This window comes from Apteryx mantelli, chromosome 35, assembly GCF_036417845.1.
Source record: "Apteryx mantelli isolate bAptMan1 chromosome 35, bAptMan1.hap1, whole genome shotgun sequence".
Classification (NCBI taxonomy): domain Eukaryota; kingdom Metazoa; phylum Chordata; class Aves; order Apterygiformes; family Apterygidae; genus Apteryx; species Apteryx mantelli.
In genome coordinates this window covers 137293-156405 of record NC_090012.1, presented here as the reverse complement: position 1 = coordinate 156405, position 19113 = coordinate 137293, and the positions used below count along the sequence as shown (strand labels likewise).

The 19113-nt window shown below is 57.6% G+C and overlaps 1 protein-coding gene across 7 annotated transcripts in view; it reads right to left on the bottom strand.

The window, feature by feature from the left end:
• Window positions 1-19113, bottom strand: part of PAK4 (p21 (RAC1) activated kinase 4) — a 33119-nt gene that overhangs the window by 6054 nt on the left and 7952 nt on the right. For 4 of the 7 annotated variants that reach the window (XM_067314533.1, XM_067314532.1, XM_067314536.1 and 1 more), the window contains exon 3: window positions 1895-2118. In XM_067314533.1, the coding sequence (XP_067170634.1) occupies window positions 1895-2098 (204 nt within the window). In that variant the 5' untranslated portion in view covers window positions 2099-2118. Of the gene's footprint in view, window positions 1-1817; window positions 2119-7234; window positions 7293-8628; window positions 8734-19113 lie in introns of those variants that run through there. The other 3 variants (XM_067314534.1, XM_067314535.1, XM_067314537.1) reach the window with 3 other exon arrangements.

Sequence of the window (19113 nt, the reverse complement as noted above, 5' to 3'; positions counted from 1 at the left end):
CTCGGGGCTGGCCGGACCCCTCCGGCAGCAGCGAGCCACATCCTGAGTGTCTTTCATGTGTTTGGAAGTGGCCGGTGGAGGAAGCTTGAGGTATTTCGCAGCGGCGAGAGCCCTGCTACCATCAGGTGCCACTTGCTATCGACACCAGCGGCGGCCAGGAGGAGAAAACGGGACCTGACGGACCTTCGGCCCATGTGGAACGGGGCAGGGAAGGGGAAGACGCGGACGTTTGGCAAAGGGTAGCCGACGTTTCGTGGGCCCGTCCCAAACTAACTGGGTTCGAACGCCACCTCCGAGCGTTCGGAGTGAAAGGGAACAATGGAAGAGGGGAAAAAAACCCCAAGCCTGTGCCTAAAAGGAGCAAAAAATAACGCTGAGCGCTGGGGAAAAGCGGCTGATGGAAATAGTCCCGGATTCTCCCACTGTCCCGGCGCTTCCCAAAATGCCGTCGCACAGCCTGGGAGTGACCCCAAGGGACATCTCAGCTCTGCCTCCGTGCAAATCCCACTGGGCAGCATCGCTGCTGGCCCTTTCCTGGCTCCGACACGGCATCGAGGCCCGGTGGGGGACCGATTTGGGCTCAGGCGTCACGGAGGGAGGTGGGGGACAGCGGCTCCATCCCGGTGCTGCATCCCTGCGGCATCTGATTGCCTCTCGAGCTGCATCCCCCAAATAGTTAAAATGAGCACGCCGCTCTGGCAGGAAAACCAAAAAAAGGCAAAACCTCACCCCGCCGGGGGCAACGTGCGGAGGGAGCGTTAACCACGGCCGAACCGCACCAGTGGCACGGGCTGCTCCCGGCCCACTGCAGTGGATCCGGCAGGGAGAAAATCCTGATGACTGTGGCCAGGATGAGCTCGCGAGCGGCCACCCGGAGTGCTCCAGCGTTGTTAACAGCCGCTGGAGTGGCGGCAGGGTCCGGAATGAGCCAGCGAAGCTGGCCGGCAGCGCAAGCACCGCCCGCACTGGCCCCAGTTGCAGGCTCAGGCGGTTTTTGGCTTGCTCCCCCCAAAAAAGGGACTCCGTTCCCGGGATCTCTGCCCCTCGCCCGAAGGCGCTCCCGGCTTTGCAGCTATCGCGCTCCTTTTCTATCCACTGCAACGGGCTTTCTCATTTGCAGCCTGCGCAGCGCCTTGGGGGAGACAAAAAGCACGCCGAGTTATTTCGCGTCGTGCAAACGCGCGCACGAGCTCCCGAAACACCCTGGCGGCAGGTGAGCTCGCTCCGCTCCGCCGGGGCCTAAAGCTTCCTTTAAAAGCGTGTTCGCCCGGATGGGTTTGAAGAAATGGAATTAGGGTTAAGGTGGAGGAAGAGCAGAGAGCTGGGGGGGGCGAGGAGATGGCGTGGGTCTCCTCGACGGAGACCGCCTTCCGCTTAGGGAAGACGCAGGTATCGGGAAAGGGTTGAGCGAGATGCGAAGGAGCAGGCGCCGCCTCATTCACGTTTCCTCGGGTGATTTTTTCCCGTGTGCTTTCCAGCTCCGATTTGGCAACGGGCGGAGGGGCGAGAGGGCTGCAGCACCTTTACCCTGCGCCCTTCGCGGCTCGCTCCCACCCACAAAAGGCAGCTCGGCGATCCCGAGTCCACGGGGCCCGCGCCTAGCGGAAGACGGCGTGCGGTCGGACACGAAGACGCCGGCGCTGTTGCCGTCTGCAATAAATCACGGGGATCTAACCGCCACGCGGCACCCCGGAGAGGGGAAAAAGAGTGGGAAAAAAAAACCCCGAGCTATCCCACCCTGGCTTCTCCCGCCGAGCGGCAGCGGCACTCACAGTCCCGAGCGGAGCGGGCGCCTCCGGACCCAAGAGCAGCGTTACCTGGACTCGCCGGGAGGGCGGGAAGCGGCTCCCCTCCCCGCGAGCCCGTCGCCGGCAGCCGCCGCGAAGCCGCCTACCTTCTGCGAGCCGTGCTGGATGGCGGTGATGCACACGGGGTCCACCAGCGGCTTGGGCCGCTTGGCCGACTCCTCGATGATGCCCTGCCATTGGCGCGGCAGCCCGGTGAACTTCTGCTCCTGCTGGTCGTAGCCGGTGTGGACGCGGTGCTCGAAGTTGGAGGGAGCCGAGATCTCCAGGCGTTTCTTCTTCTTGCTGAACATGGCGGGATCGGCTAGGAGACCTGGGAGACAAAGAGAGGGGCAAAAAAGAAAAGAAATGAAGCGGGGAGGAGGAAGGAGGGGAACGCGTCGCACCCGAGGCGGCGGCGGCAAGCTGCAAAACGCATCTCCCTTCTTTAGGGACTGACCTTATTCACTGGTAAAATAATTACTCGCTGCACATCAGCCGCCGCGCCAAAAAGGAAACACCTTTCGCCTCCGCGATCCCGGCGCGGATCTGGACCTCGTTACGGAGCCCTTGAGCCAGGCCACCCTCCATCCAGGTTTCTTTTTTTTTAATTTCACGGCTGGATTTGCAATCCCCCAGCCGCGAGGCGGCACGCGCGAGGCCTGCGTCCCAAGGGCGACCGATCTGGGGCGAATCGGACCCGTCACAGTTAACGTGTCCTCTAGCAGGGGCTCCGCTCCCCTCCATTGTCGACTCTCCCGTTAGATCCGCTTATTCCCACCCTCTCCGCCGCGGCTTTTTACATGTTTGAAGACACATTTGGCCTCCCCCAGATTTAAAAGCACCGAGCGGTTCCTCTGCTGGCTGGAGAGACGCTCGGTTGCTCGGGGCCTCCTGCTCTTCGGCAGCGCGGAGGAAATACCGGCTGGCACTCCTCCTCTTCCTTACATTACGTGGGGAAAAACGGGATGGGCAAGGTGGAAACTCTCACTCTGCAGCGGGTAGCTGCAAGGCCGGATCTTACCGCTTCTGCCTCAAAACGGCACGTGGGCGCCTCGCTCCGGCCGGGACCGCGCGCAGGAACCCGGGGAGCCTTCGCCCGGCCCGGCGGGTGCCTCTTCCTCCCGCCCGCGCCGGGGACGAGCGGCTTCGAGGTCCATCATGGCCGTCTGCGCTTTGCCAAACTTCTCATTCGCGCTGGGTCCCCGGGACCCGGTTCCGCCCTCGGAAACGGCGGCACCTGGATGAACCACCGGCCGACGCTGCAATTCGACGGTTCGATCGCTTCTTGAGGCTCGTCCTCCCCGCGACGGCATTCGCCAGTGCGACTCGGACGCCGGCCGGAATCGAGCTTCCTTCCGCCACCAATCCCTTGCAGAGGTGACTTGGGATGCTCCACTGCCGTTTCTGGGTTGGGCTCAAGACTCCAGATTTACAACCGCATCCTCCTCGGAGAAGCCCCCCAAGGGGAGGCGAAAGCCGCTCTCGCACGGCAGCTCTGCAGGCGAGTGGGCACCGGCCGGCTTTCTCCATCCCCTGCAAGGCCGACGGAAGCAGCAGGTCTGCGGATCACGACAGCGGGCGGTTCAGGAGTGAGGCCGGGCCCTTACCTGGCGCCCGGAGCGGCTCCGCGGCCGTACGGTATCCAAGTTTGCCGAGCCAAGAGCCTCGAGGTTGCCCCTGATTGACAAATTTTCATCGCTGCCGAGCGAGCGCCTCCTCTGCCGACCGAGCCGAAGCCTCTTGGCACTCTCAGCTCCGTTGTTATCGCTCCGCAAGGCTTTTTGCTCTCCTCTGGCGACGCTCCTCGAGGGCGGAAAGCCCGGAGTGGGCAGCAAGCTGCGGCCAGCGCCAGGTGCCCGGCGTGGCCCAGGATTTGAGCCACATCCCCCTTGGAGGGACGGCGCTGGCACGGCGGAGACGGCTGGATGAAGGGCTTTGGCCGAGGCCAAGGCAAGTCTGCGCGGAGCCGGGCTCCCGCCCCTGAGCTTTAGCCAACTCCAGCCTCTTTCCAGCTTTTTTCCCCAGGAGTTTTGGGTTTGTGATTCACACCGGGCCCCCGAACTGGGTGCTGAGGCAGGGACCGAGGGGGCTTCCCCAAGCTGGGGCCCGTCCGAGCCCCGGATGCTTTGGGAGAGCCGGATCACCGAGCACGGCTAACGCCGGCAACGCGAGCCGGGGCAGGCGAGCTCGGCTCGCCGGTGCAAACGGGCGCGGCGTCCCGAAAGCGGACGTGGGCGCGAGGGTGACTAACGCCGTTTCTTAAGCCTTTTCGTTCCAGGGGCTGCAAGTCGCCCACGGACCGGGAGAAAAAACACGTTCAAGCGCTTTTTAAGGAAGACTGAAAAGCACCGTGGAAATTGAAGCCCTCTTGGCCCTCCAGGCCTCATTCTCCACGCTCCGGGAAGCCAGACGATCTGGACAGCGGGTGATTCTGGCACAATCCCGACTCCGGCAGGATCCAGCAGCCAGGCAGGGAAAGCGGCAGCGAGCCGCGACGTCCGAGCTCCGCGCGGCTCGGCGGCGTCTCCCATCCTCGGCCGCTCGGGTTGAAAAAGGGATTTTCAGGAGAAGCGCGTTCCGTCTCGGAGGCAGAGGGTCGCGCGCCGCGTTGCTTTTCGGAGTTCAGCGCTTCTCCATTTCGCTTGCGAGCCGCATGGGAGGGGAAAACAGTTGGTGCTTTTCCTTTTTAAAAAGAGAAGGATCAGCAAAAGCAGCCTGCAAAAGATGGTTTCTGTGAAAACACCCGCTCTGTTAAGAGCGGAGCGTTGCGATTTGAGACTACCCTCGGCCGAACGCACCCCCGGGAAAAAATCAGCCGTGATTACGAGGAGTCGGGAAGACAAGCGGCCCGTTCCCTGCCACAACCCCAGAGGCTCCGGCTGTTTTATCCGGCATGGGCGCGCAGGAGAAGCCGCCCGGCAGAACGAAAGCCCCCGGGAGCCTCGGTTTGGGCAGGCATTCGGCACCCCGCGTATTCCTAATTCTGCCGTACCACGAGATGCATCTGTGCTCGGTGCAAACCACCGCGCAACACCTTCACCGAAGCGATTCTTTTCCAACGGCAGCGGTTCGGAGGCGAGCCCGGCACGGCAGCCAGTGGCCAAAGGAGCAGAGCCTTCGTGGGGCAGCGGATTTTCCCGGATGCGGCCGGCTCGCCAGCAGTTTCAGTGCGAAGACGGCGTGTTGCGGCAAAAGGGACGGGCGAGCTCCGTCGTGGCAGCTTTCCTTCCCGCGGGGAAAGCGCTTCGGGACCCGCCGGGATGAGTGGAGACTCCCAGCCCAGGGCAAGGAGGAGCGGCGCGGTGCTCGCCCTCCGGAGCCAGCTCACACCGACCCGCTGCAAAGCAAAGCTGGCTCCCAAAGCCCAGCGGGAGCCTCTGCGGAGGATGTCCGGCCCTGGGCTGGACCCCCGGGGCGGTTTTCCCTGGCATAAACACGGAGGCCGCGCACAATGGAGCCTTGTTTACGCCGCCGAAAGGTCCGTGTCCGTTCGGATGCAGCGATACGGCCCCGATCCTGCCCGGCGGCACTTCAAAGCGCTGGCAGACCTCTCCTCAGCCGGCCGGTCCCACAAAATAAAAAAACGCCGCGGGAAGTGGCGCCGGCAAGGCAGCACGCGGCCTCGGCTGTGCCGACGGGACCCCGGAGGTTACGCTGGGGAGGGGGAAAGCGCGAAATTCGCGGGCGGAGGTGGAAAAATCACAGCTCGGATTAAACAGCAGAGCGTTTGCAAAGGATTAAACCCTTCGTCGCACCTGGAAGCCTCCAGTAAGGACTGGGAGCCCCGTGCGGATGGGGATGCGCGCGCGGATGGGGCGCCGGCTCCTCCCGGAGGTACAAATCGAGGTGACCGTCCCTCGTACGGCGCCAGCCCGCGAAACGCCTTCGCCGCGGCCCGGAGGGACTCGTAGCGCGGAGTATTTCCATTGCCGGCGCTCCAGCTGCCGCCGGCACCCGCCCACAAGGAGCGACATGGAGCTCAGTTTACGGTGGCCAAAACCGGCCGATTTTGGTAACTACCGGCGCGTTCTGGACTTCGAGATGCGGAGGAATAAATCGCTCGGCTCCTGTTCCGGCCCGCTGCTGTCCAGCTCTTATTCCGGTGCCTGATGAACGGTTCGCCGCTTCCAAGTCGCCTCCAAATCCAGCTGCCCGGTGGAGCGCTAACCCCGGTGCCGATCCGGACCCCGTGGGCTCAGCGCCCCAGGCGAAATTCCCGGCAGCCCGGGCACAAAAAATAGCCGCGAGAGGCTGCAGGTTAATGCGCTTAACTCACCTTAAACGGAAGCGCTGAAGCGGCGGGCGGCTTTTTTCCCCTTTAGAAATCGCTCGGGATTTAACAAAGTGTGTGGGGGGAATCCCCCCAAATTCCCTCTGTGGGTACGTGCAGGGCGCAAACCTGAGCTCGTGGGAGGCTGCGCACGGATTCGCTTTCCGGTTGCGGGGATGAGTAACGGAAAGGAGTCCGGTGGTGGCTGCTCTCGCCGCATCCCGGCTCCCATCGACGGGCTCGGCCTGATGGCAGCGGAAAAACCAGTTTTTTTTATTTGTTTGTTAGCAAAAAGCAGCCGGCGCCACTCCCACACCGGATCAGGGACGGGGAAGCAGGAGAGTCGAACAAAACCCGGGAAGCCTGGTGTTTTAGGCTGCTCTTTAAGGCTTCTTTAACCCTTTTGCACCCCGGATTTCGGGAGGAGCACGGCAACGGTGCTGTCGGACAGCCGCGAAACTCATCCTCGGGGAAGAGCTTGCTGCAGGGACCTTGGTCGGAGGACGCCCCGACGCTGGACACGCTCCCGGCGCTGCCGCCACTGCGTCCTGCGGAGCGTTAAGCCCCTTCCCGCGGAGGGAAACTGAGGCAGGGAGCTGCAACGCAGCAGGCGTTTTCCTCCTCCAGCAGCGTCCGGATTTGGAGCAGCTTTCGCTGCCTTCTGACGGTGCTCGCAGTGGCTTCCTTCCATTTTAAAGCCTCCTCGATCCGCTTCCTCCGCGCCGCTCGGAGCAAAACGTGGCAGCTGCCGGGACGATCCCTGCCCGCGCGCGGGAAATCGCGGCTGCAAAACTGCTCCGCGGTACCAGGTGCCTCCCAGGCACCCGCAACGGCAGCTCCCCTCCTCACCGGCAACACCTTCCTCGTGCTCCGGGAGATTTTTCCTTCCCAGCCACTACTTTTCTTAAGAAATCCCCAATCCGTTAAGCAGCGGCAACGTCCTTCTCCGCCCGGATGCCTCCATCTCCGTCCTGATTTTTTTTTTATTATCCCTTTGCAAGCGGGGAAACCCACCGCCAAAACCTCCATTTGGACAACTCAGAGCCAAAAGGAGCCGGCGCTGCACAGGGCCTTTACTTGGGGGAAAATTGCTCAATTTTTGGGGCGGGACGTCCAAAAACGGCTTGCTTCGCGTTCGACCAGAGTCAGGGCCCAGCGAGGTCCATGAAAAACATACCTGGAGGATATAAATCAATCCGCACGCCGGAGGGAGGAAGGGGTTAAAATCCGCCCTGGCGCTGCGGGAGCCCGGACGGCCTCCCTCTGCCGCACATTCCACCGGCGCTGTCTGTCCGAACCCAGGTCGCCTTTTCCCTTTATCTCCGCTTTGTTTAATTAGTCAGCCATTAACTAACGCTTTTAGCGGCCCGGATAAACAAAACAGGGCAGAACCCTCTCCGCTGCGGCTAGACACCCAGAAATTATGGGAGCGCCGGCTGGGAATTTCCTAGCACCTCTAAAAAACAGACGATAAAAGGAAATAAATAATTTATTTAAATTGAGGTCTCATCTAAAGCCCCAAATAGGTAGATCCGAGTTTTAATTGGCAGCAGGGCGCCCCGTTAGCACGGACAAGTTGTCCGCGGGTTCGACTCAGGGCTCTCGGCGTGAAGGGGGGAAAAAAGCGACATCTCAGCGGGATAATTCACGGCAAGACAAAACAACAACAACAGCAAAGGACAAACCAGCAACGATGCTGTTATTAAATATAAGAAAAGGCTGCGAACGACTTCGGAGGCGAGTGTTCAAAGTCGCTGCCGGTTACCTTCCATCGGCTCCTCCGGTTTTCGGCTCAGCAGCGCTCAGCTTGACTTTTCCAGCCCCGAGAAGATGCAAATCCCGTGCTTTCCCGGGAGCAAGAAAACGAAATTTTGAACCTTCCCGCTCTCCCTCCACTGGGGCCTGCCGCTCTTTGGGATGTTGCCTGGTTCAACGGGATGTTGAGGCTGCAGAGCCGACATCCCGCGCACGGTCGCGGCTTCGCCCCGCTGCTGCTGCGGGAAGGAGTTTCATCCCCCCTTTTCCTTTTCCGACGGGCTCCAAACAAAACACCCGAGCGGCTTCGCTTCCCTCGTGGACAAAAAGCTGCCGCATGCAGCGGAGGGGAAAACAGGACTCCCGTGCTCAGTCTCCCCTCTTTCCCTCGCGAGGGATGGACGCGTGGCCGTTGCAAAGCGGATCCAAAGCGGATCGACTTCAGCCAGCGAGGCGGAGAGGTTCCCTTGCCGTTTGGTGCTTTCCGACTGGCTGCGTGCCCTCCGGCCGGCTCGGAAAGCTGAGAAACTCGCTCCCATAAGCCTCCCCCCCTTCTGCATTCCCCCTCCACCCAAAAAAAAACCCTTGGCTCAAACTCCTTGGGGAAAAAGGAAGAGCTGAAGGCAGCGCATTGCTCACCTTCGCCATCCTCCTGCTTCCTGCAAACCAGAGCGGGAGGAGGGAAAGAAAATCGCCAGCAGCCTGAATGCCGAATGGAGCCGGGGGCACGGCAACGCCGGGATAACCCACCCGGAATAAACGGGAGGCCCCGCGTCCCCCGACGCCGGGACCCGACTGTTTCCTGGCGGTTGTTACCATTTTTCCCGGAGCGGGCAGCGTCTCCAGGTAGCCTCCGCTGCGAGGCCGGCGATGCTCCGGGGAAGGAAGGAAGCGAGGGAGGAGGAACAGCTTGCCGAAGGGCCGCTCGGAGCCTCGCAGGGGTTAAAACCGGAGCTCGCGGGATGCGGAGCAGCAACAGAGGAGGGTCGAGCCGGGAGTTAAGGAGGCAGCAAAGCTTGAAATGCGGCAGCCACCAGGGATCAAACACCGCCCGCCCCGCTGCGGAAAAGCCTGGGAGCAGCGCGGAAGAGAGGAGCCCAGGCACCGAACCCATCGCGGCCAGGACCTTCGACCGGCACCTTTGGTCCCTGCAGGTTCCTCTCTTGAAGATCAGGAGATTCAAACCGCAAAGCCAAAGCCAGGAGACATCGGGTGCGATCTAGACCCTCCGCGCGACCAAGGATCCGCGCGGATCCAGACCTCGCGCAGCCGTAGCCAACGAGGAGGGTCACGGCTGCGTTGTCCGAAGCCCCGGCCTCGTGGCCCATCTCCGGGTGAAGGAGAACAGTCTTGTTTCTTCAACGGGACGGGTCCCACCTGGCCGATCCCAGGCAACGGAACGCGCCCTTGCTCCGCGGAGAGCTGCCATCGCTCGGATCCACATCCCACCAGGCCCCCAACCCTCCGCGCAAGGATCCGCGGCATTAAAAAAAAACCGGAGGCTTCGATGCCAGCGGGGGTATTTTGCTTTGCTTTTTTTTGCCCCGTGGTGTCAGCTCCCGAGGAAACACCCCGGAATTGGCCCGATTAACTAGCGAATCTTGCAAACGAGCTCGGAAAGCTGCTCGGCGTCGCAAGTCGACAGCGGCCGCCTGCGTCGAACCACGCGGGCGACTACAAGCATCCGGGACGGAGCCACCGCGGCACGGAGAGGTTGCGGCTTCCAACCTCCGCTCCAAAGCGACGGCAGGTCCGAGGGGGAAAAAAAATAAAATAAAATAAAGAGGGGAAAAAAGGCACAAAACATCTACCCTGCTTTACAACTAGATTGCTCACTTCCCACTTGTGCTAATTTTCCTCTTATTTATGCTCTTTTGGAATATTCACGGATCAAACTATCTCCCGCATCGTCCTTGGATTGCTAATAGGCGCTTGGAAGCTTTCCTAGAATCACATCGGAAAGATGTGGCATCCGGGGGGGAAAAAAAAAGATCATCAGATGAAAGCTAACCTCTTCCCCCGTATCTATATATATTTTTTAATTCAGAAGAGTTACACCAGCAAAATCTCACGCCGCTCGGCCGGAGGTACCGAAATATCCTGGGCGTTTTAACGAGTCACGCCGGGAAAGCTTTTCCCTGGGGGGAGAAGAGCCACCTTGGATGGCCCATACGGATTCGGGATGTTGCCTAGCTCGGTGCAAGTGCCAAACTCACCTCGAGCTCCCCAAGAAGCAGCCGAACAGCCCCGTTCTACCAGCAAAGCGTCGCGCGGGGAAACGAACGCTCAGGGGAGCCGAATGCCGCAAACGGAATACGGATTCCTTCTAAAATACTAGAGCATCGCCCCCAAAAGCAAGCAAGGAGGAGCAGCGCGTGCAAGGAGCCGGCGCCGTGCGGAAAACGGGCGCTTTTGGGTGTTTTTTTTTTGCAAATCCCGTACTCAACGCAACTGCCGGCGCTGCGAACGGCTTGACGTTATCCATCGGAGCCTGGGAGATGCCCGTTTAATTGCGTCGCACGCCGGAAGAGAAGCATCGGGGGCCTCGCGAGCCGAACGGGCTCGAGTCGCGTCTCAGCAGCCGGTGGGTTTCCTTGCTTTAGCTTTTTGGAGAGGGGGAAAAACAAAAGCTGAGAAGCGGGAAGGCGTTTGAGTCATGATGCCTTTGCCAAGGCGAGAGATGCACAAACCGTTTGTCCCTTTGGGAAATTTATTCCTCTTACGGCAGCACAAACGAGCAGCCGTTTAAAACCCTCCGATTTACACGTCGTCGAAAGCTGCTGCGACTATGCGAATCCACCAGCTGCTCTCTTCAGCTGCCAAGAGCCTCTAGCATCAATTTTAAAGCCTTGTGAAACGCCCTGATTAATTCACGGAAAGATAAAAGCACATCCAAGGCCTGGCGCTGTCCCTCAGATCTTTTGGGATCTTAACGAGATTTGCAAAAGCACACGTCTTGGTGATCCTTGACTTGCAGGTGACCCTAATATTTTCCAAGCCTGCAGCACGCTTGCTTACTCCGTACCCTCTAATCGACGCCGTCGCACTTCGGCGGCGTATCCTGGTAGCACCTCGGAGGTCTAAAAGGAAGGATTACCTTCAAAATTCAACTTCCCCGATTGCTTCTCCGTAGGGCAAAAGGAAGCGGACTTTGGTTTCTTTTCCACCTCCCAAGTTTCAAACCATCAGTCAAAAAACGACGATGGGTCAACCACGCGGCTTTGCGCTAGGAGCCCTGCCAGCAATTCAGTTCGAAACCTGGGGTTTCTTTGGAGGAATCGCATTCTCCGAGAACGGGGGAAAAGCAGCGCTGCAGAGCTGGAGATGAGAACAACCAACGTGGTCCCGCGCGGACAAGCCTGAAACGAAGGGGCAGAAATAGGCGTCCTCTTCCGGAGCCGGCTGCGGCCACCAAGGATGTTACTCCCAGCAGATGCTCATCGTATCCCGCTTGCCGAGGCCCCATCCCAAAACCTTACGTTAGCCAAAACGTTACGTTTCCTCCCCTGCGAAGTCCGTTGGGTTTGTTTAACCGGCGACCGTTCAACCGACATTGCCGTAGCCCCTCGTGTACGTTGGCACAGCTTTCGTACGGACACCTTGTGAATTAAGAGCAAGGAACCGACCTGCTGAAAGACACGCGGGGGCCTTTCGGCAGGTTATTTTGCAGCTGAATAAATTCTCTTGCTTATCCGAATTGCAACTGTTGTCCTGATATTACAGCTATTTACAGCAAAACCCCGTTAGAAGCGTCGAAAAGGTCGGCGGCGCGAGGGTTAAGCCGGAGCGCTGTCACACGCGCGTTATGAGGGAGTCAAAATATTATTTTGGAGCTATATAAATATGATGCCTTGCTATTTTCATAAGCACTTGATGCTCCGCGGAGCGGCAGCGAAGCAACAGCACGCTGCGCGGAGCCAAAATGGTTATCAACACACACACACGCACAAAAAAAAAAGAAAAAAAAGAAATCAGCTTAGTGAGCCATTTTCTTAGCAGCAAATGCTTCCAAGAAAACTCCTGAAATACCAGCAGGCTGCAGCGCGCCGACAGCCAGGACATCGCCGGCACGCAGCAGTTGCCGACGCTCGCTCCCCCGGGCCGCGGGGCGACTACGTTTCCTGCCAAGTGTCGGAAAATCCCCCAGCTGCTTTTTCCACATTGCCAAATGGGTTCGATTTCCCCAAAGCAATAGGTTTGGATGCGGTTCACGGCTGCCGCTTCAGCCGGTGCCGTACGCGGAGCCCCTGCGGGCAGCGGCGGATGCCCCGGTAAACCAGCGGCAGCGAAGGCGCCCGTATCAGGCGGCCCCGCTCGGGTGCCCGGCTTTCCTAAAGATGGCTTGGATCGGCACGCCGGAGCCAGGGAAAGAGGGGTGATCCCGCAAAACAGCCGGCGCGAGGGAAGGATTTCGCAAGCCTAGGGCGAGCGTGGGTCAAGGAGCTGCTCCGGGGAAAACCTGTTGCGTACGCCAGCCCCGTCCCCTCCCGAGAGCGGCGAAGCGAGTCGGAGAACGAGAAGCTCGGGAGCGCAAACCTGCCGGACGCCCTCCATAAAGGAGGCGCAAGCAAGACAGCCCGGATCTCCCAAGGAGTTTTGCATTTGAGCGATCACCACTTATCTAATTCCCATTTCTCCCCTTTCGCCATCTGCTCGGGAGCCTCCGGTGTTGCCCTGCAATGACACAGCGTTTCAGCGGAGCCGGAAGAGGAAAGGGACGGAGGAGCACAGGTTTCTGGCATTTATTCCCGGCTCTTCTCCCGACTCACTTTGCAAAGAGGGCCAAGCCGCCTCCCTGTGCTTTGGTTTCGCCTTCAGCGGAGCGGAATAACAGCGACTTGTCCGAAAGGAAGACGATCGTGAGGAGCTCCGAGGGCTTCAGAGAAAAGGCGCTCGAGAACCGCAGGCTGTTTTGGCAGCAATCTTTGAGAAAGGATTCAGGTTTTCTGTGAAACTAGCTGCCCTGCTCGAAAAACGGTGCAGGAGGAAGGAAAAAAAAAAGCGGAGAAGATGGTTGGATTTTCAAACCGAACGACATATTCTTTCCGAACAGAAACCTCTTGGGCACACAAGGGACAAGGCAGTGAACTTCCCACTTCTTAGGGGACGACCGAAAGGCCCAAATCCGATCACCCAGCTCCGGCCGTGGCTGATAACTCTGGCAAAAATATATAAATAAATCAAGCAAAGCAAAGCCCCAGCAGAGCTCTTGGCTCAATTCTACCTTTTTCTCCAGTTTATGACACACACTCACCTTCGGGTGCTACTGCAGAATTGTACCTTCTCCCCTAAAACGTCATCAGACTGTTTTTGGTTCAATCGCCCCGGCTTTGGGCAAGAGGAGACTCTTTCCCAGCATTCAGAGCCAGTTTCGTAAAATATTACAGCACAATATCGCACAGAAACGGGCAGGTTGCTTCCATTCCCCACGGACGCGATATCGGGCTCCTAACCACGTATCTCACGGCATTAGAGCAAGATCGTTTTATGAAAGGAAGCACAGACCAGTCCCAGATCATGCAGTAAGCCAACTACTCACTCGGAAATAAAATACGGGATTTGTTTTTAATTTAAACGGCTGTCCTAAGAGCAGGAATGCTGTCCTCCCCCAGCTCCTCGCTCTGGACCCAAATCAATTCTCTGATCCTTCCCTGCTTGGCCAGGAGACCTTTAAACGTAACGGGACGTTATAAAAAGAAGAATTTAGTCCATTTGCTCCATTGGCAGCTAAACCTTTAACTCTTCCCCTTCTGCTGCTAGATTTTCTCACCGTTATATTCGGACGGCGTTTCTCCCTCCGCCGGCCGAGGCTTTAAAATTCTTCGCTCGTTTAGTATCTCGGTGGAAGCGCTCCGGTGTCAGACTAACTAGCGCGGGAAGGGCAAGAGGATTGCGCCCCCAGGGCGCTCGGAAATAATTCATGCAGCAACTAGATCTGGAGCCAGTCAAAATTAACAGGCCGGGCTCATTTCTAAGCGGAGTCGAGGCACTGAAACCCCTCGGAGGCAGCGGAGGTGTGAGGCCTTGGCAAGGCACCACAGCGACTCGCACAGGACTTCTAAAACCGGCTTCGGAAACGAAAAGGAGCTCGGAGCAGGCTCCGCTGGAGACGTCCAAGTTTCTTCCAACTCCTCACAGCGCACGCACCGAGTTTTTATTTGAGATCTGTTCGTATTGCTTGGAAGCTGCTGGGGTTTACCCAAGGCAGCACCCCGAAGACAAACTAGATAAAGTGAGTTTGTGCAGCAAGTGTTTGCACAGGGCCAGGTTCGGCCAGGCCACCGCGTACGTGTTGGGCTGGAAATCGGGAGGTCGTTAGCTCTCAGAGGCTCCGAATAGCCTCCCGACGGGCAAGGAGCAGCCGCTGCAACCGAAGAGGAGCCACCAGGTCTTTGGTTTGCGCTTCGTTTTGCCTCAAACTGCAGGAAAGTCACATCGGCCAAAGAGTTTTGCAGGAAAGAAAAGAGTTTTGGAGGTTTGAGCGCCTCAGGTAGATTCAGAGCTTCTCAAATCCAGGAGGAAGCACCGGCGTTCCTGGAAGTCCAGGCTCTTTCAGGGCTTGTGGGTTGGTATCCTGAGCAAGGGAGAACGCAAAGTCCTTCCTGAAAAAGCCCTCAAACCTACACTTAGCAAACGAGCTCACGTACCTGAGGGCCTCAGGTCAAGATCGAAATCTGTACGTTGCTAATTAAAACCGACCCACGCAGCCGAGAGCCCCCACGGTTCAGCCGCAGGAGCTGCGAGGGCTCAGCTCCTCCGAGGCAGCGACGCGGACCGGCTCCGCGCCTGGCTGCTTTTCCCAGCAGAAAAACGTCAGCTACAGGTAAAACTTTTAGAAAAATATCAGCGGTGGCAATGACACCAATGCAAAAAAACCAGATTAGAATCTAAAATTAGCAAAATCCCTTCCGTTACGTACCTTGAAATAGAAGAAAAGTGCTTTTAGTTAAAAAGGATATTATGTTAATGCAAGAAACGCAAATTGCATGTGCTTTTTAGGGTTCTGGAAGCGTAAGCAGCTTAACAACAGGCGTGGAAAGCCTCATAAAGACGAACCGTTTCAGCACTGTGAGTTAGGGAGTAACTGTCCCACCAGCCGATGAGCTATTACACGTGTGACTCATCCGCTTATAGCGGGGTTAACCAAAACCCCCTCAAACAGAACTGCAAGTGGAAGCTCCAAACTGATTAAAAAAAAAAAAGAAAAAGAAAAAGCAGCTTCCCGATTTATATCTGACATCATCTCCTCCTCCCCGTCTCTCCTGGGCAGACCCGAGGCCAGAACAAACAGGTTTCTCCACGTTCAGACGATCTCTTTGGTCATGGGTGGAGGAGTTGGACTCCGTCTTTATCCGGTAGCTTTTTTTTTTTTTTCCCGCCATCCCAACTACTTCACAAGGAGTTAAACTACCAGGGAAGCAAACCAAGTCTGCCGAGGTTTCCCCATTTAGCCAGGATGCTCCGATTCTTCGGCAAGGGATATAGCCACATTAAAAAATAAATAAAGCAAGCACAGACTTGCCCAAGGTCACACACAGCTTGCGACCCAACCCCACGAGCATTCAGCGGGCTCAAAATCACCCTGCTCCAACCACACGACTTCCCGGGACGAACGTGGGATGGATTCACCTCCTGGGGCTTGTTAGCTGGGCATGGGAGTCTCCGGTCTGCTGAGCACCCGTGGCCAGGCAAACCCCAGAGCAAGGCTGGTCCTCCAAAACTGAGGGTAGACCTGGTGAACTGTGGGCCTCCCAGCTGCCTGCTCCTGCTGTGGATAATTTGGGAACAGCGTGTGTTCTTGGCTGGCTCCGGCCACCTGGATGCCAACACGGGACCTCTCAACATCACTGCCACGCTCTGAAGCCACCGGAGAAGAGCCGGGAGCCCGGGCCGCGCAGGAGGCTTCATCCAGCTTCAGGAGGCCCCAGCCGTCCCGCTTGGCCCCTGAGTGGGCTGCAGCTTCACATGCTCCTGAGCACACGGTGATTTACACGGGACAGGTCAAGGCATTTGTGTTTCAGAGTCCCGAGCGCACTTAAACTGCTGAAATCACCATCATTATCGGCAGCACGAGGAACTCCTCTCCACCGCTTCCCAGAAAGACCAAGAGCAAGTCTTCCCAACTGCAAAATAGCTTTGTTCATCACCCGGTCCAGAGAGGCAGGGGGAGCAGAGAGGGACTACGTTTTAATTCAAATCATTTCTAGGACTAAGCATGTTTTGTTAGCCCCCGTTTTAATAAACTAGATAACCACAGCGGCAGCAAAAGGAGGATAATCCGCATCAGGAAAGACCACCTCAACCTGGAAACGGTACCATTAGCAACCAGAAGTTTCAGACGATAAATAACCACAAACGAAGTCAAAGTCCCTTTCGTTTATGCATAACCAGTCTTGCTGTCCCAGCAGCCTCGGAGGGGAATTACTAGTAATGATGATTTTAATGTGATCTGGCAGCAGATTGTACTTCTAAATCCAATTTGGGCTTAAAAATCCTTATTGAGGAAGAAAGACTTAGGGTGGGCAACCTCCTCTTCTTCTGCTCCAAGGGGAGACTGGTCCCTACGTGAATCCAAAATAGCTCTGCTGGAATCGGAGACCTCACTCAGCAAGAGGGGACAAATTGTCCCCAAATATTCCAGACTAAATCCAACGTATTTACGGTTTGGAAGATAAAGCAAACGGCGGATTTATCGGCGGGGTTAAGGAGCGGCAGCCTTGGCGCTGCCACCACCTCCTCCAGCAGCGGGAGGAGGACATCAAGGCTGGGTTACCGCATTTCCACTGCCGGCATGAACCAGCAATACTGGATTTTAGAAAAATACAGTTATGGAGCTTCAGGAGATGGGGTGGAAGATAACAGGAGATCCACAACAAGCATAGCGACAGAGACTTCCGCAGGAGAGGAGCCTACGCGAGCGTTTGTTAAATTTATCTCCCACCGCAGCAGCTCTTCTGCGCAAGCGTCCTCGCAAAAGAAAAAGGAGGAGTTACCTCGGAGGGGTTTTATAAGGCGACAGCATTGTCATCAGCTGAAGTATTTGCTGCAGGGAGGAGAAAAACCCACCAACGCGATGGCAAGCACAAAACCCAGGGCCTCCCCTTCGGTGCTAATGAGATGGAGACGCTCCACGGACCTTGTTCCTCGCGCACCTCCAGCGGTTCCCCCGGGCGCTGTCGGCCGCAAACGGAGCTAAAATCCCTCATTACAGCGATCCCAGCCCCAGCCGCCCATCGGCACAGACCCAGCGCGGGGCGAGCTTCGAGAGGTTCTTCTGGATGCCACCCGCGCCGCTGCTCACGGGTGCCACTCGGAGGCACGGGAGCAGGGACGGGAAGCAGTGGCAGACACGACTCTCCGGCTGGGATCATACACGTACACACATATACGTATATATTACATATGTGTATCTCAACCCACCTCATAGCACCAACTCCAGGGACCACGACCAGCCATAACTACATTAATGACTGAGCTGCTCGGAGACGGGAGCCACAAGAGCCAAGCACCTATATCTTTATATTCCCTTCCTATAGGACCAGGTGGTTTTGCAGCCCACGACTGATGCAAGTCCGTCTTTAACGCAACTTCATGACTCGGCCCCTTTACACTAACCTTTTGCCAAAGAAGTATTAGGCAGCACTTAATTTTTTCTCGTTAGGGGACCTTCCCCCCCTGCCAATTTGCAGGGGAACCGTGCCTCAGCGAGCCCAATGTTCACTCCGTTGGAATCCGAGTACTCCGCAAAGGCGGAACCCCCCTGTTTAATGGCACGTTCGGGAGCCAGCCGACGACAGCGAGAAACTTGTGTGACAGCAGGACTTCCAGGAGGTGGAAACGCTCGGCCTCGCCCGATGTATCTGGTTACGCGGATGCCAGGGAACACAATCTTATCCGTATGCAGAGCCTGCAGATCAAAGTGCCATTGCGGAGGGGTCAGGAGGTCGAGCTGGCGAAACCGCCCACACTTTCGCAGGCGCTGGCTCCGGGGGGGACGCGGCTTTGCCTCACCGGGGGACTTGGCGGCCCAAACCCCTTAGAAACGCAGAAACACGGCTTTTGCGGCGTGAGGTTTCCACCGAGACAGAAATCGCAGGGTCGGGGGGGCCGGGGAGCGGCGAGGCATGCAAGGAATGCGAGAGCGAACTGGCACGGGCATCTCCGGTTATTCCGCCGAAACAGCGCATTAATTAGAGGCGCTCGGAGAGCTCGGCTTTCACCCCGGCCGCTGGGCTCCACGCGCTCCAGGCCAGGAGGGCAACGAGATTTCGGTGTCGCAAGGTGACTTCAAGGAGCGCTTCGAGACATGCATCCAGGACGACGCTCCGTCAGCTTCCAGCTGGTCATACGCAGCTCGGCACGGCCTCTCGAGGGGAGCGGAAAGAAAAGCAGACACTGTTTCTCTGCATTTTACAGGCCGGCACGGAGAGATCGAACTCCAGGGTCCAAACACGTGGCTGCACCAACAGCGTTTTTCATTTTAAGGTGATTTTTTAACCCGCTGGGCTGTTCTCACCCTCTAAACTCAGCCTCCGCAGCACAACACGCTCTGCACGTGCACCGGCGGGAGCGTTAGCACCAACTGACTTTGTTCAGGCCTGGTGGCGACGGTGCTGGTACGGAGCCAGCTCCCACCTTTCCAGTTGCGTGCAGGGGAGGCAGGGATGCTCCCAAGTTTCTCTCCTGCAGTTTGCTATTTAGACCAGGTCAGGAAAAATAAGAGAAAAAGAAACAAAACGCAACCTGCTAGATGAAGACGCGCGCGGAGGAAGCGGCTGCCTGATGTGTTAGGTGAGAGAAGGGGGAACGGGCTCCTTTCGCTGCCGTGTGCTGAGCAATCCAGCAAATTAAATACGAACCCCGAGCCTCTGGGAAGCTGGAATTTTTTTTAACCAACTCTTTTAGTCAAGTTTTGTCCCTTTCCCAAGCACCTGCACTAGCAATAGTGAAAACAGTCACATTTGTCTAGCACATTGGGCTTCCAGCACTGCAAACTAACAGCCGTTTCTTCCAGGCAGTCCGCTGACTCGGTTTCATCCGACTCGGCCTCAGATGACATTAAAATAAAAGCTCTAACTAGGTGCTCTGCTGCCTAACGCTCAGCCCTCATCAGGCCGAGAGATTTTAATGACCTAACGTGCTGCCAGAGCGGAGCCTGCTGCATGTTAACGCCATAGCAAAGCCGAGCCCGAGCTCGTCTCCCTTTCGCGGCAGCCCACGAACAGCTGCGGCTGCGTGTTTACACCAACACCTACCCGCTCGGGCTCCGGCCAAAACTCGTTAAGAGAGCAATCAGCCAAC